This window comes from Hyla sarda, chromosome 6 (assembly GCF_029499605.1).
Source record: "Hyla sarda isolate aHylSar1 chromosome 6, aHylSar1.hap1, whole genome shotgun sequence".
NCBI lineage: Eukaryota > Metazoa > Chordata > Amphibia > Anura > Hylidae > Hyla > Hyla sarda.
Genome location: NC_079194.1, coordinates 195,004,389 through 195,027,773, shown reverse-complemented (window position 1 = coordinate 195,027,773; position 23,385 = coordinate 195,004,389). Strand labels below are relative to the sequence as shown.

Sequence of the window (23,385 nt, the reverse complement as noted above, 5' to 3'; positions counted from 1 at the left end):
TTTTGACTTTCATGAGAGTGGTATGCAATGGCATACTTTTTATGTATAATGTCTATATGGGTCACTGCACAAAAACGTTCACAGTGGCTAATAGACAACATATACCATGTTGTAGCTATGCTTCATCATACTGTATGTTGAAGTGTTTCATCAAAGGTATGCATTGGGGAATACTCTTCATGTATTCATTTAAAGAGTCTTCATCAAGAGTAATTCATCTAAATTTTGTTATGCAGTTGTACATGCTCGCCGCATGCTATCCAGGTCAGTTGAATACAGTTGATTTAAAGAGTACCTCTCATTATCTTGTTAAATTTTATAATCTTCCCAGATCACTGTCCCCATCATGATGAACCACCCCTGCCTTTATTTTTATTATTTGTTAGTTTTCTACCTTGATATTTTCTGCTCAGTCAGATACAGGAGATAACTTCCTCCCTCACTCTGCTACACACAGCCCAGAGCAGTTCAGTGTGTGAGATGAGCTCTGATTGGAGAAGGCTGCACCCCCGCCCCCCTCAGCATTTCCTGTTTTTGGACTTCTGCCAGGCCAGCAGGAGTCCAAAGTCTGTACAAGAGATGGGGGAGGGGGAGGGGGATGGGAATGTGCTCTGGACAAGTAGGGAGACACCTAGTGGCAGCTTTTTTAAACACAAATAAAACATAGAAAACTTCATTTTTTTTAAACAAAGTACATTAGAAAGATTTTTTATTTACCATAAGGAGTGCAATAGCAAAAATCAGTTTTGATGAGAGTGCCCCTTTATGGCAATGCTCTGACAAAATGTGAGTAAAGTGTAGCACCTCTTAACATCTCCCCTGTACCGCATAGGTTCACCTATGAAAACTGTTTTCATTTGAACAACATGCATTGTACTTTTATAATATTGTTTTAATATATTATATACTATCTCTATGCTAATAAATAATTAGGTCTGGTACTGCACAAAAATGCTGAAAAGTATATATCTAGTAGGTACATTGGTTATTTATACATAGATAATGTGAGGGGTACAATACAATAAATATTAATCATAACATCCAAGATTAATTGTGTACAGGGCGTACTGATTTTTAATATTAAGAAAACATATATTAACCTCATTTCCCCAGAAGAATGATCATCCTGTGTTTCTCTTTGGAGCCTGTAGAGTAATTAACATAGACTAAAGTAAGGGTGTGTCGTCTGAAAGAAATTCCTATCATCTTTATGTGACCCAAAAAAACCTCAAAACTTATTTAGAGGTAGTTCAAATTGTTAACAGCTAGCCATTAAATCCAAAGTTATTGACCTCGACATAAACACTAGGTTAAAAATGATTATTTTTCCTGTGCAGTTGCTTATGATGGCCTCTTATTTTACATCTGGAACATTGTTCACATTTTTGCATTCCCACTTGTGTTAATTAAATAGTTATATTCTATTGTCTCAATCATAAAAGAAGCAACACTCCATTTTGGCCAGTGTTGAAGCCTTAGGCTGTCTCACTAGCTACCAATGGGATCTATATTACTTCCGAAGGAATGAAAGTATACTTCATATCTGTCCAAGGGCTTGACATTGGCTGCAATCAAATTTATGGCAACAACACACATAGAATATAAAAGGTAATTCACTTTAGGAGTCCCATGATTCATAGCACTACAGCAAAAGATGCTAATGTATAGACCATTCTCTTATCATGGAAGACCCAGTGTGTATATATTTCAAAACTATTTCCATAATAACTTACAACAATTTAAATTTTTTCTTTTCATATTTTTTTTTAAGTTTTAGTATGTGGAAATACTTAATAGCAGAAATATTGATAAGTCTGTTAAAATTAATTTTACTGTGTAAATCTAGAGTACAGTAAATACATTTCTTTACCTAAACATTGCCCATAAAAAGGAGTTTTTACATTCAAGATGGCATATAAGTCATGGAGGATTCTTTACTTGAAATAGAATATTTTTTTTAAGAATGGTCAAATTACTTAAAAATTATAAATAAATGTATTTGAAAGATAGTAATACCTAATTTATTGTAGATAGTAAATATCCAACCACTTCTTCCAGGGCATTGCTGTTTACATCCTGATTAATGATCATTCAGAAATTTCAAATACTTCTAAAAAGAGTTTTCCATTAAAAACTTATTGATGGCCTATACTCAGGATAGGCCATCAATATCTGTTTAGTGGGATGAAACTGGAAGCAGAAGGCTCCATTTACTGTGTAGTACCCATGCTTACTTATTCTCGCTCATATTGAAGCAAATAGTTAAACATTTTAATTACTACACAATACTAACAAAGAGCCTTCTGCTTTCGGTTCAGGGTGGTGCAGCTTTGGTATTGGTACCCCGCAAGTCTGATAGATTGAGGGCTTGTCTTGAGGATAGCCTATCAATAAAACTACATTTTCTCTGGAAATCAGCCAGATATACAGGAAAATAGTATTTGTTTCATAAGTCATTTTCTTAAGCCTCCAGTTTTGTAACTGCACGTCTCATAGAGATGAGAAGGGGTGATGGAGACTACTGCAATGGTGTAGCTCTATAGCTGCAGAGTTCTCTCTATGATCAGGCATAGTGAATCAGGAGCACTTTGCCCAATCATAGAGAGGACAGATGAGGACATTTGTACAGGAGCAAATTTCCAAGCTGCATGGACACTCTGCAGAGCCACCAGAAGGAACAGTGTTGTAACTCTGTGACAGTAGGATACTTGGGTGAGTGTGGGCAGGGCTTGAATATAAATAAAGCAGAAGATGCAAATGTCTCAGGGCACTGAATTATTGGATTTCTACACTTTACAATAGTTAGAATACTATTGTAATTTATTGACTGTGATAGAGGGGCATTTGGGTCCCTTACGCACCAGGGTCCCTATTACTATGGTTCTAAACCTGACATACTCCCATAAACAAAGATAACTAAAATATGGCTGAATAGAACTGACTACCTTCAGAGGAGGATGACTTGAGGGCTTTTATAATGTACTTTATAATGTACAATGTTTTAGGTAAACATGTAAGATCATTTTTAAGTGCTCCTAGACTCCTTTATTCTGTTGATTATAAGAGCCATAAAAAAACACCCATGGTCTATCGTAACATCAAATGACCAATAATAGTAAAATCCTGAAAACCATTTAAAAACTGGCACAATATACTGTAGATCAACATTGCATTAAATATTTTTATTTAAAAAATTGTGAAAGCACAAACTAAATGATAGCCCAATTGATATTTTACGGTATTCTCAGTAACGAATGTGATTTTTTTTTCAGGTTCTTTATCAAGGAAATAATGGGGGATTTTCTTGGGAGTATACCCTACCCTTTTCTGCAAATGAAGAAACAGATGTAAAGAAAACAAGTTTTGCTTGGGTCCCTATGTATACAGAATGCTCGGTTACATGTGGTGGTGGTAAGCAGAATTTTTTTACTGTTTTATTTTTCTCCCTAAGGCAGAGACGTCACTATGGACTGGTTAGAGGTTCCAGTTGGTCCTGGTAAAGGTGCCTTAGAGGTGCCATATTAAAAGACACCAGTATTTCAAATGTCTTGAGCCTTGTTACAGATTTAGCATTTGGAACCCTGAAGTTTAAAGTTTATGGCCTAAGGGTTAGTGTGCACCTAGTTATGTTGTTATCGGTGTTAGTGTATATTTTACACTTAATGAAAATGTTTATATATTTTTTATTTATTTAATGGAGTTTCACAGGATTAGAAAATAATGGCTGCTATCTTCCAGGATCCAGACCACACATATTTATAAGTTGTGTCTGGCATTGCAACACAACCGTTTAAAAGGAAACTGATAAGCATGGCAATAGTTATGACAGACACATTCATTTCTGTATTAATAAGAAGTAGTGTCTGAAAACTTTCATTAAATCTTTGCAGCAAGGGATCTGATGATATTTATGTTAAGCTTGCTCCCCCTGCCATTCCAGAGCAGGCATGCCATTAATATCAAGTGCATTTTCATTGGGTTTTTATAGAAAAAAGTTTTGTAGGAAAACAATAAAACAAACCCCTGACCAGCTTTACACCTTTACACTTTTCCCAACACATCAACCCAAAAAAGAAGATAATCTGACTGTGCACAAGTCACAAGTGTCCATGTGGCAATATACAAAATGCAACCATTATGTTTATCATGTTAATCAGCAATGGTGTCCATACAGGAGGAAGCTAGATAAATCAACCACGTAATAAAAGTGGCAAGAAAAGATCACCATGAACATGTTTCTGCTCCTTATAACCCACAAGGCCACGTAAGCTGGGTACAACCCTGTGTCTTGTCAGGTTAGGCGATGCCAACCCAGAGTGATCTAACCATACAGCCATATTTTTTCAAAGTTGCCTCATACTTCAGGGAAATGTTTTTCTCAATTGCTATAAGTCAGTTTACTCTTTCAATAAATTCCCTTATAAAAGGAGGCAATTCGTCAAGGAAATGGCGCGCTATGAGCTATCTGGCAAGATAGTACATTCTTGCTACAGCTATCTTAGATTCTTCAGTCATAGGAAGGTAATCCACATAGCCAGGAATACAGATAAATGGCATGGAGAAATAAAGATAAATGATACACTGGGTTTACCATGTCCACCACCCTTCTCCAATACCTTTCCAAACTGGAACATGATCATGTCATGTGGAGAAGATCTGCTGTATGTGTTTTGCACCTATTGCAAACAGGGGTGCTGCAAAGATAAGATGTAAGTTCTCAAAAACTATGTTGCAATAAAACATATGTTATAGATCTCTGAAATTGTCACTACTTTATGCTGCCCTAGTGTAACATAGTTTACAGGACTGAACTTCCATACCAGACAGATCTTGAATAAGCAAGACAAGCAGATAAGTGACTTTAGTGACACAAGAGCCAAATTGTGATGACTGGGTCAAATCTCCTCTAAATTTGAATATCTTGTGGGATGGTCTTGTGGTATGTAGTGGTTAGCACCTACCAAAATGAGTCCAAGGAAGAACATACATTTAAATCGTAACTGTGTCATGTCTGCTCTTGATGCACATGGGGATTGAAGACTAGTCTGTGTGCTCCGATCCAACAAAGAGCTACCACAAATTGCTAAAAAAGTTAATGCTGACTTTGACAGAAAGTTGTCAGAACACACAGCAAATTGTAGCTTTCTGTGTATGGGACTATGTACAGTAGCTGCAAGCCAGGCCGAAGGAGCAATTGATGATGGATGTCTAGGGAAGAGATGCCACCAAAATACACTATGGGAAGGAGATAAGCCAACAAGAACAATGTGATGCTCTGGGGAAACCTTTATACATACAACATGCTTAAATATTGTTAGAATTCTATATTATACATAATTGTTTTATTTGTTTATTAAGTAATAAATTAATTATAGTTTTTTTTAATTTTAGGTCAAATGAATATGAAATTTGTATGTTTGCAAGATTTTCGTATTCAAGTTAATTCCAGCTTATGTTCCTTGTTGAGCAAACCTCTTATGGAGCCAAAACTATGTAATAGCCAACTGTGCCCAGCCTTGTAAGTGTCCTTGAGTTATTATTCACTGGCCAAAGTTAAATGTATAATGCTACATAATGGTATAAAAAACTGATGGTAATCAGACAATCGATGATTTATTTATGGACTATGTCTAATCCACAGCTTGATGGGCTTATGCCTAACATACTGTAGGCTTCCCTCTTTGGTGCTCTCACTGTGTACATATTACCTGGAACATGTCTGTAAAAAATATACAAAATTACTGTGAGACTTTTAATATATCACTATCTATTTATTTATCTATCAATCCATTATCAGTCTACCGCTCAATCATATCTCCATCTTTCTCCCTGGTATTCTATCTCCTAAAAACATGCCCTCATTTCTTGCAGTTGGTCAGCAGGTCAGTGGAATCCATGTACTGCTTCTTGCGGTGGTGGCCAACAGACCAGGACTATTCAGTGTCTCCAGAAAAAAGCTCTTCAGGGTGAGGAATTGGTTGGGCACTCTAACTGCCCAGTGAGTACACCTGTCCAAGTCCAAAAGTGTAACACCCAGGACTGTCCAGCAGAATGGAGCACTGGACCATGGTCTCAGGTATTTTGAGAAAGTGACCCTGTGGAAAATGTATGCATACATGTGTATGTATTGGTTATGTGGCATTTTTTAGATATTGGTGTGTTTATTACTTAAAATGACCTGCCTTTTAGCTTTTACTTGCTAAAAACAGGCCTATCGACAGTACTAGTATTATTTCTTTAAGGGGTCTTGTGCATCTGGTACAAGGAAAAGAGGTCTCTGCTCACAAAGGAGATCTACAAATCACAATCTACAAAGGAGAGGGGAAGCAACAGTTGTTGAAGAACCAGCTGGTTATATGGTAGTATAGTAGTGACAGGGTTATTAAAGGTTGTAGGAATTTTGAAAAAGAAAATGTTTTCAGTTTGCTTTTGAACATTTCAAAGGTGGGTGAAATGATGTGTTGAGGTTGTGGAGTTTGGAGGAAGCACTGAAGAACACTTTGAGATTGTAGTGTGAGGAACGGACAAGTGGAGTGGACAGAAGGAAATCTTGTGAAGATCAGAGATTAGGTGGGAAGGGGGGGTGTCGGGAGATTAGGTCAGAGATGTATTTATGGGACAGATTGTGGACAGCCTTGTTACAGCATATGTTATTGTTAAAGGTATTGTGCAGTAAAAAGTAACGTATCCCTTATCCACAGGATAGGGATAAATGTCAGTGTCTGATTACAGGGAGTCAGACTGCTGGGACCCCCCATGATCTCCTGAACATGTCCTGCCTCTTTGAGAGCAGCGCATGCTGGGAACGGCACACTCTCCATTCATTCTCTATGGAAGCCCCGAAGAGACCCAAGTGCTGTACTTGGGCATCTCTAGCACTCCCAAAGAAGTGAATGGAGCACGTGCTGTCCCTTGCACATGCTCCACTCAGAGAGCTTAAACCCTTTCAGGAGATTGTGGGGGGTTCCAGCAGTCGAACCCCCGTGTTCAGCGGATAAGTTACTTTTTGTTGCACAACCCCTTTAATAACTTTAAGGGCGAGTATAATTTTGAAAAAGAGAAATGTCAAGAAATGTTTTTGATGTGGGGGCAAGAGGAAGTGTTAAAGGCTTGTATATGGTTTAAGTTAGATAGTGAAGAATTAAAGGTTATCTTGCAGCAATAAAAGGCTTTCCATAAATTCACCTCCCCAAAATACCCCATGCAATGAGTTTGTATTGACCTGTTCCTATTAGATATATCCTTTAATTGTTCTGTCATACTCAGTTTCGCTTCCTCACTTACATGTATGCATGGATGTACAGACTGACTGGAAGAGAAGCCACGAGAATTCTCAGGGAGTGAAAATATGATTATTTGATAGGTGCCACATCCTTGATTCATAACAAGGGAAATAAACACCTGCCTTATAAAAGCCCCAAACCAAAAATTCTTTGTAAACCTAACTGAATTGATATTGTTCTCAAGAGTCACACTAACACCTCTCTCTAAGGCCTTATCATAGCCATGTCTTATAGCTCTCACTAGTTAAGTAGAAGTGCATCAGCCAAGTTGTCTGATTTAATGACTGAGACATGTAAAGATTTATGTAGGGAAATATTAAGCTTAGAAAAATGTTAAATTGGCTTCAAATTGACCCTGAAGTCCTAAGGTGTTCACCTCTGGTATATATCCGTGTAAATAAGCCTTACTAATTTCATGATAATATAATATTTTTTCCATGAGCTATGCATCTTAACGTCTGACAGATTGCATTCCTTATCAATTCCAGTGCTCCCGATCTTGTGGAAAGGGAATTAAGAAACGAGAAGTTTATTGCAGAAGTGTCAACTTAGAGAAATATAAAATACTTCCAGAAAACCTTTGTACAGGCAGCGCAAAGCCAGAGTCTGCTGAGAGCTGTATGTTAGCACGCTGCCAGAAAAATGACAAATTGCAATGGGTGATATCTGCATGGACTGAGGTAACCTACATAAGCTTTGTGTAAATACATTAGAAGACATTAAAAAATGTGTGTTTTATTGACTGCGGGTCATGTTGGGACTTTTGTCAACATTTCAGCTATAGTGCGTACATTATAAGGAGGAAAACCTTATAGAATAACATGAGGCCAATAAGAGTAATAGAATGACAAGATACCTAAAACTGCTTTTTTCCTTTTAAAATAAAATACAATTTTAAAGTAAGATAAAGCCTTATTTTGTTAGAAGTATAACAGTGCAGAAATGTATTGGGTTCTCCTTCCCCCAAGCAGTCACAATGGAGTCACAATGGCCTGGATTTATGAATTTGTCTCTGCATTGCCTATAGTAAGCAGATACAGCTCAGGTTTCTTTTCTGAGATTGCTGTGGTAAAATGAGAGCTGAGATGTGGTTGGTTGCGATGCAAAAAGTAGACAAATTTTTGTCTCATGCAGATCGCTAAATTTTCACCAATGTTTAAGTAAACACTCACTCTACTGGATGCAGAAAATGTGACCGTAAAAGGGGACTAAAGCTGGCACTGAGGGTGTCATGATTAAAAAGAGGCAGACAAGTAGAACTCCAAAAAGCGTTACTGTTATTAGTAAGAAAAGTTAGTGTAGTAATGTACTCTAAGACCTGTATGCATAATAATATACATGTGTTAATATGTAAAATACCTTTTGAGATATATATATATATATATATATATATATATATATATATATATATTACCATGCACAGTCTTTTTGCACTTCTCTTGGAGGCTGGGGGTGTTTTTCCAGGAGCTAATTTCATCCTTCCTCCCTTTCCCCTGTCATGAGGTCTGCACAAACATTTTTTACATTTGCAAAGCTTTGTGCATGTACATGCTCTATTTAACTCTAATGCAGCTATGTGGAAACTATGTGGTGCAAATACACAAGAAATAAATTAAAATGACCAATGAGAAACCCTTTTGCATATACATAATTATTGAGCACTTTGTATTGCTTGTCAGTGTGCATAGAAATTATTTTCTGAAAAGACTGCAAGCTGTCTCACACTGGTAAAAGTTGGCTGATACACTTTACTGAGGCACAGCAGGGAGCAGAGCAGGGAGATAACCACATCCCCTCCCTCTTAGAAAAATGGTCCTGGACCAAAAGGCTTTGGTTACCAAGAGACAAAGACGCTTAGTGGTTGTTCTTTTTTAAACCATTTTTTCACATCTTTAGCATATTAGGAAAATGCTTAGTTTTTAAGGAAGTATTAAATGGGGGAATAAAGCAGCATTGTTAAATGATGTGCTTTCTGCAAAATTGGAAGTAAAATATTTGGTAGACAAATTATGAATATTATATGTGTTAATAATACAGTGTATATTCATTTACATCTGCACAGTGTTCAGCGACATGTGGTCCTGGCGTAAGAAAGCGTGAACTAAAGTGTGGAGAGCAAGACACTCATGGCAAACTTGTCACCGTTCCTCTGAGAAGATGTCGTAGTATCCGAAAGGTTAATGTAGCCCTGGAGCAGCCGTGCAATAACAAACCATGCCCTCTGCAATCACCCTACTCTACACTTCATGGATGGCATACATCTCCATGGCAACCGGTAAATCCTTTATATTCATACCACAAAAAATACATTAACTAAAATATATGTACACATTGACTGTAACAAGAACATATGTCTATTTTGATCAGTGTACAGTGACATGTGGTGGAGGTGTACAGATACGAAATGTCCAGTGTCTTCATCACGGTAGACCTGCAATGGGATGTTTGCCGCATCAGAAACCTTCATCTTCCCAAGCTTGCAACATAAACTTCTGCCCGTCCTCAGGAATGAAAGGTATTAAACATAAAAATAGTGAGATGTTTCCCATCACTAACACCTATGACATTTTTTATCACATCTAGCTTTTCTGTAAAGAGTAAAAATATAATTTCCTAAATAATATCATCATAAATATACACATCAAGATTGTGCACATAACAGCATACAACACCATACCATAAAAATGCAAAATAAGCACAGTTAATTAATAAAACAAATACATACAATGATATCCATAGCCTTTCAACACCATTAAATACAGTCATTTCCAGATGAGGCCTTTACTTTTTAACCCTTTCCCTTTCATCATAAAGGATTCTTTCAGCTACTGAGCTTGCCGCATGGATATCTTTATCTTCTTTTTTCAGTAGGTGCAACCTTCCATCTATTAACACAAACCTCCACTCTCGGGCACTTTCTGTCTTATTGGCCATAGTAATCATTAAAGGGGTACTCCACTGGCCAGCGTTCGGAAGGAAATGTTCCGAACGCTGTTCTTGCACTGCTGAGGTTTGTCAAGAGGGGCTTGGCCAACCCCCACAGCGCGAAAACAGCATTCTGATCGCTGACCAGGGGAGTACCCCTTTAATAATGGTCAAAATATAACTTCACAAAACTTGTCAATATGGCCCTCTTGAAGAAACCACTTACAAAATGTAGGTTTTTTTCTTTCAAATAAGTTCAAATTAGACAACATTTCACTACAGTAAATCAGGGCTTTAGTATCTACCAGAATGCTACCGTACAAATTTCTTGACAAAGAAGTCTATGCACTGTACATTAACTACTGTAATGTTCAACATACATACTGCCATCTAGAGAATCATCTACAGTACAGGTACTGGTAGTACTTAATCTTTGACATAGAATTATGTCATGGGGCAATTGAAGGGGTACTCTGCCCCTAGAAATCTTATTCCCTATCTAATGGATAGGGGATAATGTTGTTTCCTGGTACCGTATCCTATCCGGTACCTTTTTATTGTGGGTCCCCATAGCCAGAGTCACTAGGACGTTGGGGTTCCTATTGTCCTATCCACCCCTAGTCACCTCTCATCCAGATAGTTATTGCACCAATAACTTACTTAGGAAGCATGTAAATATTACATGAAAGCTCTATAAATAGTTAATTACCTGTACCATAGCGTAGCAGGACCTGCGGGTCACGTGGTTAGGTGAACTCTATGGTATTTCTGCTTGAGGACCTTTGGAGGTCCTTGTGACATAGTCAATCCCATCACTCATTGTAACAGTGAATGACGGATGTTCGGACCAATCAGATTAGCCCCGCCCCCTGCCCATATAAGGGAGTGGCGGCCTTGTTCTCGCTCTCTTGTTCCTGTGCATGCAAGCAAGAAGCATCTGCGCTGCTAAGATCAGTGAGTCTAGGCCTGAACCTCGCGGCGACGACCGATAACTTCTAAATTCTGAGTGTATCAATCCCAACGCACTCTGCAAGATCACCGACCTTATCTATCCCCTAAATCCGGACGGATCTGCAATAATTACCCTAAATTCAGAGACTTTATTTCAAGGTCCGCAACAATTGTCAGTCATTGAGCTATATAAAGACTGTATTCCAGAAACTGTCATTGTTCATTGGATGTACCGCAAACACTTAAGTAAAGTTACCCAAGTTCAAGTACATTGTGGACCTTCAGTCATTTCATTACATGCACCTGTCGTTTCTGGGAAGGGCGGAGATAGGCCGGAGGATTACCTCAGCATACTAGCCCTCAGCCTGGCATCACGAACTATAGGGTTAACATTAACCCCTTATCTACTACAACATCCCTACTGATTGCGGGGTTCCCGCCACTGGGGACCCCGCAATCTCTCCTGCAGCACCCCCGTTTATGAGCTGCACGGAGCGAAGATTGCTTCGTTGCTGATAACAGGCAATACAGGGACCAGAGCATTGTGATGTCCTGGCTCCCCCCTCGTGACATCACACCCCACCCCCTCAATGCAAGCCTATTGGAAGGGGGAGTGAAGACCGTCATGCCCCCCTCCCATAAACTTCCATTGAGGGGGCCGGGCGTGAGCGATCTTCGCTCCATGCAGCTCATGAACGGAGGTGCTGCAGGAGAGATCGCGGGGGTCCCCAGCAGCAGGACGCCTGTTATCAGACATCTTATCCCCTATCCTTTTGATATGAGATAAGATGTCTAGGGGTGGAGTATCCCTTTAAGGATGTATGAAGAGGGCTCGGAACTTAAGCCCACTCCATTTCTAGAAGCAACTGGCTACTTTAACCCCTTAAGGACGCAGCTCATTTTCACCTTAAAGGGTACCTCTCATCAAATAAACTTTTGATATATTTTAGATTAATGAATGTTGAATAACTTTCCAATAGCATGTTAATGAAAAATATGCTTCTTTCTATTGTATTTTTCCCGATCAGTCCTGTCACAAGCATTTCTGACTCATGCTGGAGTCCTAAACACTCAGAGCTGCAAGCCTGCTTTGTTCACAGCCAAACAGGCTGTGAACAAAGCAGGCTGGCAGCTCTGAGTGTTCTCTTTTGTGAACAAAGCAGACTGGCAGCTCGTAGTGTTTAGGACTCCAGCATGAGTCTGAAATGCTTGCTGCCAGGACTGGTAGGGAGACCCCTAGTGGTCATTTCTTCAAAGTGGAAAATTAAATAGAAAGAAGCATATTTTTTAATAACATGCAATTGTAAAGTTATTCTGCATACATTAATCTATAATATATCAAAAGTTTTTTTGATGAGAGGTACCCTTTAAGGACTGAGCCTTTTTTTGCAATTCTGACCACTGTCACTTTATGCATTAATAACTCTAAGATGCTTTTACCAATTATTCTGATTCTGAGAATGTTTTTTCATGACATATTCTACTTTATTTTAGTGGTAAATTTTTGTTGTTACTTGCATCCTTTCTTGGTGAAAAATCCCCAAATTTCATGAAAATTTTTAAAATGTTGCATTTTTCTAACTTTGAAACTCTCTGCTTGTAAGGAAAATGGATATTCCAAAAACATTTTATATTTATTCACAAATACAATATGTCTACTTTATGTTGGCATCATAAAATGGACATATTTTAACTTTTTGAAAAAAAATTGAGGGCTTCAAAGTATTTTTCAAAATTTTCATGAAAATTTTCATGAAAATTGCAAAATCTAAAGGGACAGATGTTACAGAACTACAACTCCCAGCATGCCTGGGCAGTCCAGGCATGCTGAGAATTGTAGTTTTGCAACATATGGAGGGCTACCGTTTGGGCACCACTGTAATAGTGGTCTCCAAACTGTGACTCTCCAGATGTTGCAAAACTACAACTCCCAGCATGCCCAGACAGCCTTTGGCTGTCTGGGCATGCTGAGAGTTGCAGTTTGGCAACCACTAGAAGGGCAACAGTAAATATCGCTTTACTGTCACCTTCCTTTCCCCCCTACCGTCGCTTCCCTACCTGCGCCGCTGATCTCCGCTGCTGTCACCGATGATCGGCGGTCCCCACGACATCTTCTCTTCATGTACCGGTCGTCATTTTCTTCCCCTGTTCTGCCCGACATCCAGAGGTGGGCAGAGCGGGGGGTTTCCATGTGTCTTCCACTGCCATTAGTCAGCATTCATTGCTGACTAATGGCAGGGGATAGGAGGAGATCGCAGCACTGCAACCTCACTCCTAACCGTCAGGATGATCGGGGCTGTCACTGACAGCCCCGATCATCCCTATTTTCCGGGCGATCAGGTAACCTGATCAGCCCGGAAAAGCAGAAAATCGCATGTCTGAATTGACATGCGACTTCCTGCGATCGCCGACATGGGGGGGTCTCAGGACCCCTCTCGGCGATGTGTCGGGATGCCTGCTGAATGATTTCAGCAGGCATCCCGGATCGGTCCCCAACCGGCTTAGCGGCGGGGACTGGAATTCCCACGGGCGTATCCATACGCCCTACATCCTTAAGGACTCGGGATGCAGCGCGTATGCATATGCCCTGCGTCCTGAACAGGTTAACCTCTTAAGGACCCAGCCATTTTACACCTTAGGACCCGGCCATTTTTTGAACATCTGACCACTGTCACTTTAAACATTATTAACTCTGGAATGCTTTTAGTTATCAATCTGATTCCGAGATTGTTTTTTCGTGACATATTCTACTTTAACATAGTGGTAAAAAAATAAATTATAACTTGCATCCTTTGTTGGTGTAAAATTTGAAAATGTTATGAAAAATTTGAAAATTTTGCATTTTTCTAACTATGAAGCTCTCTGTTTGTAAGGAAAATGGATATTTAAAATATATTTTTTTTTTCACATATACAATATGTCTACTTTATGTTTGCATCATAAAATTGACAAGTTTTTACTTTTGGAAGACACCAGAGGGCTTCAAAGTTCAGCAGCAATTTTCCTATTTTTCACAAAATTTCCAAACTCACTATTTTTCAGGGACCAGTTCAGGTTTGAAGTGGATTTGAAGGGTCTTCATCTTAGAAATACCCCACAAATGACCCCATTATAAAAACTGCACCCCCCAAAGTATACAAAATGATATTCGGTCAGCCTTTTAACCCTTTAGGTGTTTCACAGGAATAGCAGGAAAGTGAAGGAGAAAATTCACAATCTTCATTTTTTACACTCGCATGTTCTTGTAGACCCAATTTTTGAATTTTTACGAGGGGTAAAAGGAGAAAATGTATACTTATATTTGTAGCCCAATTTCTCTCGAGTAAGCACATACCTCATATGTCTATGTAAAGTGTTCGGCGGGCGCAGTAGAGGGCTCAGAAGGGAAGGAGCGACAAGGGGATTTTGGAGAGTACGTTTTTCTGAAATGGTTTTTGGGGGGCATGTTGCATTTAGGAAGCCCCTATGGTGCCAGAACAGCAAAAAAAAAAAAACACATGCCATACCATTTTGGAAACAAGACCCCTTGAGGAACGTAACAAGGAATAAAGTGAGCCTTAATACCCCACATGTGTTTCACGACTTTTGCATATGTAAAAAAATAAAATAAAATTTCACTAAAATGTGTGATTCCCCCCAAATTTCACATTTTTGCAAGGGTTAATAGCCGAAAATACCCCCCAAAATTTGTAACCCCATCTCTTCTGAGTATGGAGGTACCCCATAAGTTGACCTGAAGTGCACTACGAGCGAACTACAATGCTCAGAAGAGAAGGAGTCCTATTTGGCTTTTTGAGAGCAAATTTTGCTCGGGGGCATGTCGCATTTAGGAAGCCCCTATGGTGCCAGAACAGCAAAAAATACCCACATGGCATATCATTTTGGAAACTAGACCCCTTGAGGAACGTAACAAGGGGTACAGTGAGCATTTACCCCCACTGGTGTCTGTCAGATCTTTGGAACAGTGGTCTGTGCAACATTTTTAATTTGCACAGCCCATTGTTCCAAAGATCTGTCAGACACCAGTGGGGGGTAAATTCTCACTGGACCCCTCATTACATTCCGTGAGGGGTGTAGTTTCCGAAATGGGGTCACATGTGGGGTTTAGTCACAATCAGCCACCCCTGTGCAAATCACCTCAAATGTACATGGTGCACTCTCCCTTCTGGGCCTTGTTGTGCGCCCGCAGAGCCCTTTGCGCCCACATATGGGGTATCTCCGTAGTCGGGAGAAATTGCATTACAAATTTTGGGGGCTTTTTTTCCTTTTACCTCTTGTCAAAATGAAAAGTATAGGGCAACACCAGCATGTTAGTGTAAAAAATTTATTTTTTTACACTAACATGCTGGTGTAGACCCCAACTTCACATTTTCATAAGGGGTGAAAGGAGAAAAAGCCCCCCAAAATTTGTTAGGCAATTTCTCCCGAGTACGGCGATACCCCATATGTGACCCTAAACTGTTGCCTTGAAATACGACAGGGCTCCAAAGTGAGAGCGCCATGCGCATTTGAGGCCTGAATTAGGGATTTTCATAGGGGTGGACATAGGGGTATTCTACGCCAGTGATTCCCAAACAGGGTGCCTCCAGCTGTTGCAAAACTCCCAGCATGCTTGGACATTCTACGGCTGTCCGACAATACTTGGAGTTGTTGTTTTGCAACAGCTGGAGGCTCCATTTTGGAAACAGTGGCGTACCAGACGTTTTTCATTTTTATTGGGGAGGGGGGCTGTGTAGGGGTATGTGTATATGTAGTGTTTTTTACTTTTTATTTTATTTTGTGTTAGTGTAGTGTAGTGTTTTTAGGGTACAGTAACATGGGCGGGGGGTTACAGCGAGTTTGAGCTGCCGCGCAAAATTTGCTGCATCGCAAACTTGCAGCCTGATACTCACTGTAAGCCCCCTGCCCATGTGAAAGTACCCTGTACATTCACAGGGGGGGACCTCCAGCTGTTGCAAAACTACAACTCCCAGCATGCACAGTCTATCAGTGCATGCTGGTAGTTATAGTTTTGCAACAGCTGGAGGAACACGAGTTGGGAAACACTGAGTTAGGAAACAGACAATGTTTCCCAACCAGTGTGCCACCAGTTGTTGCAAAACCACAACTCTCAGCATTCTCAAACATGCTGGGAGTAGTAGTTCGGCAACATCTTTAGAGCCAGATGTTGCCGAACTACAACTCCCAGCATGCTTGGAGTTGTAGTTTTGCAACATCTGGAGGACTACAATTTGCAGACCACTAATACAGTGGTTCTCAATCTGTGCCCTTCCAGATGTTGCAAAACTACAACTCCCAGTATGCCAAAACTGTCCAGGCATGCTGGGAGTTGTAGTTCTGCAACATCTGAAGGGCCAGATGTTACAGAACTACAACTCCCAGCATGCCTGGACAGTAAGGGCATGCTGAGGATGTGTTGTTTTGCAACATCTGGAAGGGCACAGTGGTCTCCAAACTGTGGACCTCCAGATGTTGCAAAACTGCAACTCCCAGCATGCCCAGACGCCAAGGGCTGTCTGGGCATGCTGGGAGTTGTAGTTTACAGGGTCCCAATACAGCAATGCATGTCGCTTTACGGCGACGTGCATTGCTGTAAAGGGCCCGACCGCGGCTGAAGATCTACTCACCTGTCGCCGCCGCCGTCTTCATCGCCGGGATCTGGGTCTTCAGGGACGAGGTAAGTACCGGGGCCGGGCCCCAGCACTCCCCCGTCCCCCGCCGCGTCCTCCGGTCTTCCTCCCGTCCTCTCCGGACTTTCAGGGGCCGGGCAGGACAGGAGGAAGTAACCGCCCCCCCCCTGCGATTGGTCGGTTAACTAACCGACAGATCGCAGGGTATAGGAGGAGGTGGCAGGCTTGCCACCTCGCTCCTACACGTTAGCATGGTCCTGGCTGTCTGTGACAGCCAGGATCATGCGAAATTACCGGGCGGTCGGGTCCCAGAGACCCGATCAGCCCGGTATCGCCGCAGATCGCAAGGGCAATTTCCCTTGCGATTTGCGGCGATCGCCGACATGGGGGGCCTACATGGCCCCCCTCGGCGTTTGCCCTGGATGCCTGCTGAAGGATTTCAGCAGGCATCCGGTTCCGATCTCTGCCCGGCGCGCGGCAGAGACCGGAAAACGCCAGGGCGTACTAGTACGCCCTGGGTCCTTAAGGCCCAGGGTGTGAGGGCGTATCCATGCGCCCTGGGTCCTTAAGAGGTTAAGTAGACGAGGGCCATTGCTACAAGTCAGCACAGAGCAATGGTTGCTGACTAAAAATATAGATGCTTCTGTCAAAGGGGACAGTATTTAAACAGCTGTCCTAAGCATCACTGGTGGTACAGTGATTCAGATGGGCTCCCAGTGACGTGATCGCAGAGAGCAGATCCAGTATTATGGCAGCCAGAGGCCTTTGCTCACATCATAGAAATTCAAATTACCTTTTTTCACATTCTCAAAATACATTTTGAGAATTGGAGTCCCTATCCAGGATATGCCAGCATACGTCTGGACAGAACTAGACCACCGCCTCGACATCTGTCATGTCCCCAATGGAAATCACTTTAAATTGTTGTAGTGTATAGAAATAACATGGATAAATAGTGTGACTGTCCGTTTTATTAGATTTGTGTTATGTTTTCTTGAGATGAATACTAGGGCTATTATTTTGCACCATCTTTTTTCAATGACCCTGTGTAATACATGCTTAAACAGAGATTTAATTTGCATATATTGAGGTTTCTTCATTTCTTACCTTAGTGGGGAGTAAACCCGTACTGCAACTTTTCAACAGTCATATACTGGCTTTTGTGTTAGGCATACAGTTACATATAATGTCCATAGGCTATCATGTTAAAAATAAGCATACAACAGGGAAAAAGTGAATACCAACACATACCATCTCAACAAACTCCAGATTAACGTATTTCTGTTCCTCATTGGGTGAATAGGGACCTACAAATATGTTTAACAAATAAGTCAAAAGCTTTCCTGGTGTATATATCATGTGGATACTGCTAGCATAGTGTAATAGCCTTAAGCTGGCTCCACACACTGAATGTCCACAGCAAAATCTGTATGTGTAACATGTACATTTTGCTTCAGATTCCCTGTGGATTCGACTCCTGCTAAATTTATTTGTGGGGACATCCAATAAAAAATTCACAGAATACTTATTTTGTGGAAAAAGTGTACAGGTTGTGGATAAGAGTTGTAGAATCTTATACACATGTATGTATGGTACTATCATTTATCTGCACAAATCCGCAGGTGAAATTCACTTCAAATTTGACCCATCTAAATTCACCCTAATGGTGATGAAAATATGGAACTAATGCAGATCTTTCATAATATAATGAGACTTTTGTTTTTTTTTCATATAGGTCTGCAATCTTATGGAGTAATTAAGCCCAAATTAGTATACATAATTATGAAATCTGCCTGACAAATGAACCATGGCTTAGATAATTACAAGTCCTCGGCCAAATTCCTGATAAGTATGAAAAGCAGATTTTCTAAGTAGCAAGAGACACAAAACTTGGAGCATTGCTAAATACATTATCATTAATGAATTGTTAATTATGAAGACACAGGCATTACCTCACATTATAGGCTACCTGCTACTTTTCTTGTGACTTTCCAGAGTAACTTTTAAGTCTGTTCACTTAACCCTCATAAGGACATCCTGACTATATACAAAGCTGTGATTGGCTAAAGAGCAAATATAATTCATTAACTAATCACTAGGTGCAGCAAAAACATGGCTTTGCAATGCTAAAACAAGCAACACTTGTTGTCCAAAATTGCTCCAAGGTTGATGCTTTACATGTCCGCCTTCTCCTATTTTTGGCAATTCCCTTTTTTTTTTTTTTTACCATATCTTGTTTATTCAATAAATAAAAAGTCTGGCTCCTCTTTTCTTAGATTAGCAATCTGTGCTGATCCTCTTTTATTCCTACAGGAAATCCATCAGTGAGTTAGTGGGGGGGGGGGTCTGGGGGTTACTATTCCTTTTGTCAATGGACAATGTTGAGACACACTTAGGTCCTCTTTCCAAATATCTCATGAAATTATCTAATTTCTTGCTTTACAGAAGATCCTTCATGTGTGGACCACTTCAGCTGGTGCTCCCTTGTCCCTCAACATGGAGTCTGCAACCACAAATTCTACGGGAAACAATGTTGTAAGTCATGTACAAGGAAGAAACACTTCAGTGACACCGGATGACTTCCCAGCATTGTTTATGACTTTCTCTGAAGCTAAAAATTAATGCAATGAAAAGTTAATTATCTCTGGAAAATTGTTTGATGTTAAGGCTAAAAAGTCACAGACAAGTTCCAGACAATCAGATTTTTCTGATAAAAAGTTTGTTTGTGAATTCCAGCTGCAAGCGCAACATTGAACCTATACTGGAAGGTAAATTCATTTTGAGGAACCTTTGCAGTGGTCACCAGCATAAACAGGTGGAATGTGTCCTTTGACAAAATATTGTGGTTTTCATCATGTTAAAGACCTTGTTTGTAAACCTTTTGTAGCAGATAATCTGGTAGACTGTATTTGAATATCCAAGTCCAAAAAAGTTCCATATTTGAATATCCAAGTCCAAAAGTGTAACAGATAGACAAGAATTCCATGATGTGATGGTTGGACTTTATAGAAATATAGATTTGAGGATCTATAATAAGTAACTTTGTATTTCATATTCAAAGTACTTCTCATCCTTCTACCTGAATATGGACTAGAAAGTGGTTCTGCTTGGTCCTTGCATGTAGGTGCTATTACACTTTGATCAAAGTTACTGATGGTGCTCTTCACCTTGCTGCTGGAGAAGTAGGGTGGTTATCTTATAAACCTTCTGAATTCATATGTATAGGAAATTATTAAAACAGAGACATAAAGGTAACATGAGTTAGAAAGTCAGATGTCTTATGACTGTGTGTTATAACTGGCTCTAATGGGTTTTAAAACAAATTGCTGCATGAGTTACATTACTTTTCTACAAGCCAATTGTGCTATGACTTGGGACTTCACATCATGAAAAACAGCCTTTCTCTAAGCTCCAACTTAAAAGGTTATTCCACTCCCCAGCGTCCGGAACATTGAGTTCTGAACACTGTGTGCGGGCTTCCGTGTTCATGTCCGCCCCCTCGTGATGTCACGGCCTACCCCCACATTGAATGCCTACGGGAAGGGGGCACAATGGCCGTCACGCCCCCTCCCATAGACTTGCATTGAGGGGGGCGGTATGCGATGTCACTTGACGGGGTTTGACGTCACAAGGGGGGGGGGGGGGCAGGCGTGAACACGGAAGCCCGCACACAGCGTTCGGATTAAAGGGGTTGTATGGGATCAAAAAATGGAATTGCTTTTTTCTTAGAAAAACAATGTAGGGGAGATTTATTAAACCTTGTGCAAAGGAACAGAGAAATAGATGCCCATAGCAACTCCAGACACATCCCATGGACAACAATGGCAAACTTTCTAGAAAACAAAGGACACCATTAGACAAGTCCTTTAACTGAATTGCAGTTAGATGGGCCCATACCATCTAAAAATTATAGCTGGAGACCTTATCCTGTCCTTCAAAGTCAGTCACTAGCAACTTAAAAAATCTGTCTGTGCCCCTTTAAAATTTGAATTCCTGTAAGAGACAAAATAACCATACAAGGAATAAAACAGTAAATTCAATTGCCAAAACCAAAAGAGCTCAGACTCGGTTTTACCCTATTATAATTTTATGAGGAGTGGCGATAAAGAGTATATTTATGGCATTCTGCTAAATACCACAAGTTATCGTTGATGAATGAAGTTTAGTTTAACTGAAGCAGTAAACATAACGTCTCATTTTGATGATTACCTAACTCGGCACAAATTTTACATAGACGTTACTTTTATAGAACATTTTGGAAACCATAAATTAAATTATTTTTTTTATTTTTTTTTACCTTATGGACAGTGACTTAATGGAGAACTTAGTAAGCAATTTATTTGTGATTGTTATGTAAAATTAAATATAATGCAAGACTTAATAATTTATTGCATAGAAAAATATATTATTGTAATTTGTAAAAATATTTGGTGAGGTCTCCCTCCCAAGCTTTTTTTTGGAGACAAACAACATTTTCCTGTGACCAACATCTTTTTTTCTCTACTGTCAGTGTTGCCCATTTCCTCCATTCCTGTTTAGGCTTTGTAAAGGTATGATATGCATCAACATGAATCAATACAAACTGCCTAGGAAGACTCATGACTTATCTAGCCATTGCTGGAGGAGAATTAAAGGTGGAAGTCTCCTTGTATTTAAGGTCCATGGGGCTTTTGCCCTCCTATAATCTGGCCCTGACTGCATAGCAACTAAAACAATAAATTGTTAGGCTTTGTTCACATCTGCATCTTGGTTTCTATTATTAACAGAAACCAAGACAGAGTTTACGTTCTATTGCATGACACATGTTGGCGCGTACAGTTTAATGGGAAAAATATTGACGTAAGCACCACCATTACAAACAACAGAATTCATGACAGATGATCATGATGTAGCCTTCAATGCAAATGTGAACATAGCCTTAAGAAACATACTTACCAAAAACATAATACCAACAGGGACAATAATAGATTTTTAAAAATGTCTAATACTTTACTGCTAAATTGGATTAATTTTACAGTACAAATTAAATGTGAGTGGGTTAATAATGCTAAAAAGTTATATTAGAAATTAGAAAACAAATAAGAAAAAGAAAACATACAGACAGGTCTGTGTTTTGTGAAACTAATGTAAGCGTAAAAAAATGAGAAGAAAATGTTATTTTTTGTTTTAATTATTAATTTTATTTTATATAAGAATGAATGTTTTAACTCCTTTGGCACTAAAGGAAGCCGGCTCTTTGAATGTTTGTAGAGGAGTCACAAAAAATATCAAACCTATGGTATGATGTATAGTAACACAAATGTTGTAATATTTATTTTGTTTTATATTAAAGAAATGTTTTTTTTTATCAAGTTGTAAATTTTACAATAAAATATTTGAAGTGCTTAAAGATATTAATTTCTATTATATTACTGTAATTTTCTCATGATATAAATCTAGTGGGCCTCACATATTCATTCTGTCATAGGTGTCAACAGGTCTGGCCCTGCAGTCATGATTTTCTTTATAATGGAAACCATAGTATAACAAAGTATTAACGGCGTATAACATGCATTTTTTAAGCTAAAATTTAAAGCTTAAAGTCTATCTGCGTGTTATACGCCGACAAGCTCTTTCTGGCCCTGCAAAAGCTGCTGCGGTTCAATGATTTAAAGCAGCTGCTTTAAATCATGTAACTGCAGCTGCTTCTGGAGGGCCGGCGTCCTGCCGATGCCCAATTCCTATGTCACTCCCCATCCCTGGTTTCATGCAGGCTCTGGCGGCATCCTGCACTGCGCTACATGATTTAAAGTGGCCGCCTTAAATCAATGAACCACAGTTTATCGGGGTATACACGCATTCACACACACCCTAATTTTCACAAGGATATTTTGGTAAAAAAAACTTTTTTACCCAAATTTCCTTGGAAAAATAAGGGTGCGTGTTAAACCCCAATAAATAAAGTAAATTGTTTGAAATCATAGGGTACGTCATAGGGATAAAGAAAGGATGGTCCCAAGGTTTAGCAGAAAAAGAAGGTTGTTAAGTTGTTACAGGCAGTGTACTGCTCTGAATAATATTATGCTGGGAAACCTTGTCTCCTGACATTCATTTTGCTGTTACTTTGATGTGTACAACCTACCTAAACATTATTGTAGAACAAGTTAACTACAGAACACCAGAAATGGCAGATTCACGATTTATGCCACATTCTCTTCAAAGGTGAAAGCAAAAGTGAAAGAGTCTGGAGACATTGTGGTAAACATTGTGCAGCCAAATATCATGTCCAGTTTGGGGGTGCAGTGATGGCTTGGGAAGGTGTATCCTTGGAGAGTTGCGAGAGTCTTTTGACAAAGATCGCATGTGCTCGAAACACGTCAAGATTAAACAGACGTTGTAAATTGTGTGTTGCCATGCTGGTTTTATAGAGGATTGAATAAAGCTGTGAATTTCGTCAGTGCTGGATCATTTCCTTTTTCTTCATTGTTGGACACACAAAGCCTGGGTGAAGATCCGCGCACGGTTCTACGAGGGTGAGCTGGAATTTCCTTTACTTGCTAGAAAACTGTACCTTGATTGCTGTTAGGTACTGAGATAAAATCTTCAGAGCAATTGCC

The 23,385-nt window shown here is 39.8% G+C and overlaps 1 protein-coding gene across 1 annotated transcript in view; it reads left to right on the top strand.

Moving 5' to 3' along the window:
• The window catches only part of ADAMTS18 (ADAM metallopeptidase with thrombospondin type 1 motif 18), a 130,421-nt gene extending 108,266 nt beyond the window's left edge, over nt 1–22,155 (top strand). Inside the window, exons 17-23 of the mRNA XM_056526108.1 lie at nt 3,273–3,411; nt 5,392–5,518; nt 5,872–6,076; nt 7,772–7,963; nt 9,346–9,558; nt 9,651–9,798; nt 19,235–22,155. Coding sequence (XP_056382083.1) covers nt 3,273–3,411; nt 5,392–5,518; nt 5,872–6,076; nt 7,772–7,963; nt 9,346–9,558; nt 9,651–9,798; nt 19,235–19,368 — 1,158 coding nt within the window. The 3' untranslated portion in view covers nt 19,369–22,155. The remainder of the gene's footprint in view (nt 1–3,272; nt 3,412–5,391; nt 5,519–5,871; nt 6,077–7,771; nt 7,964–9,345; nt 9,559–9,650; nt 9,799–19,234) is intronic.
• Nucleotides 22,156–23,385: the final 1,230 nt, after the last annotated feature.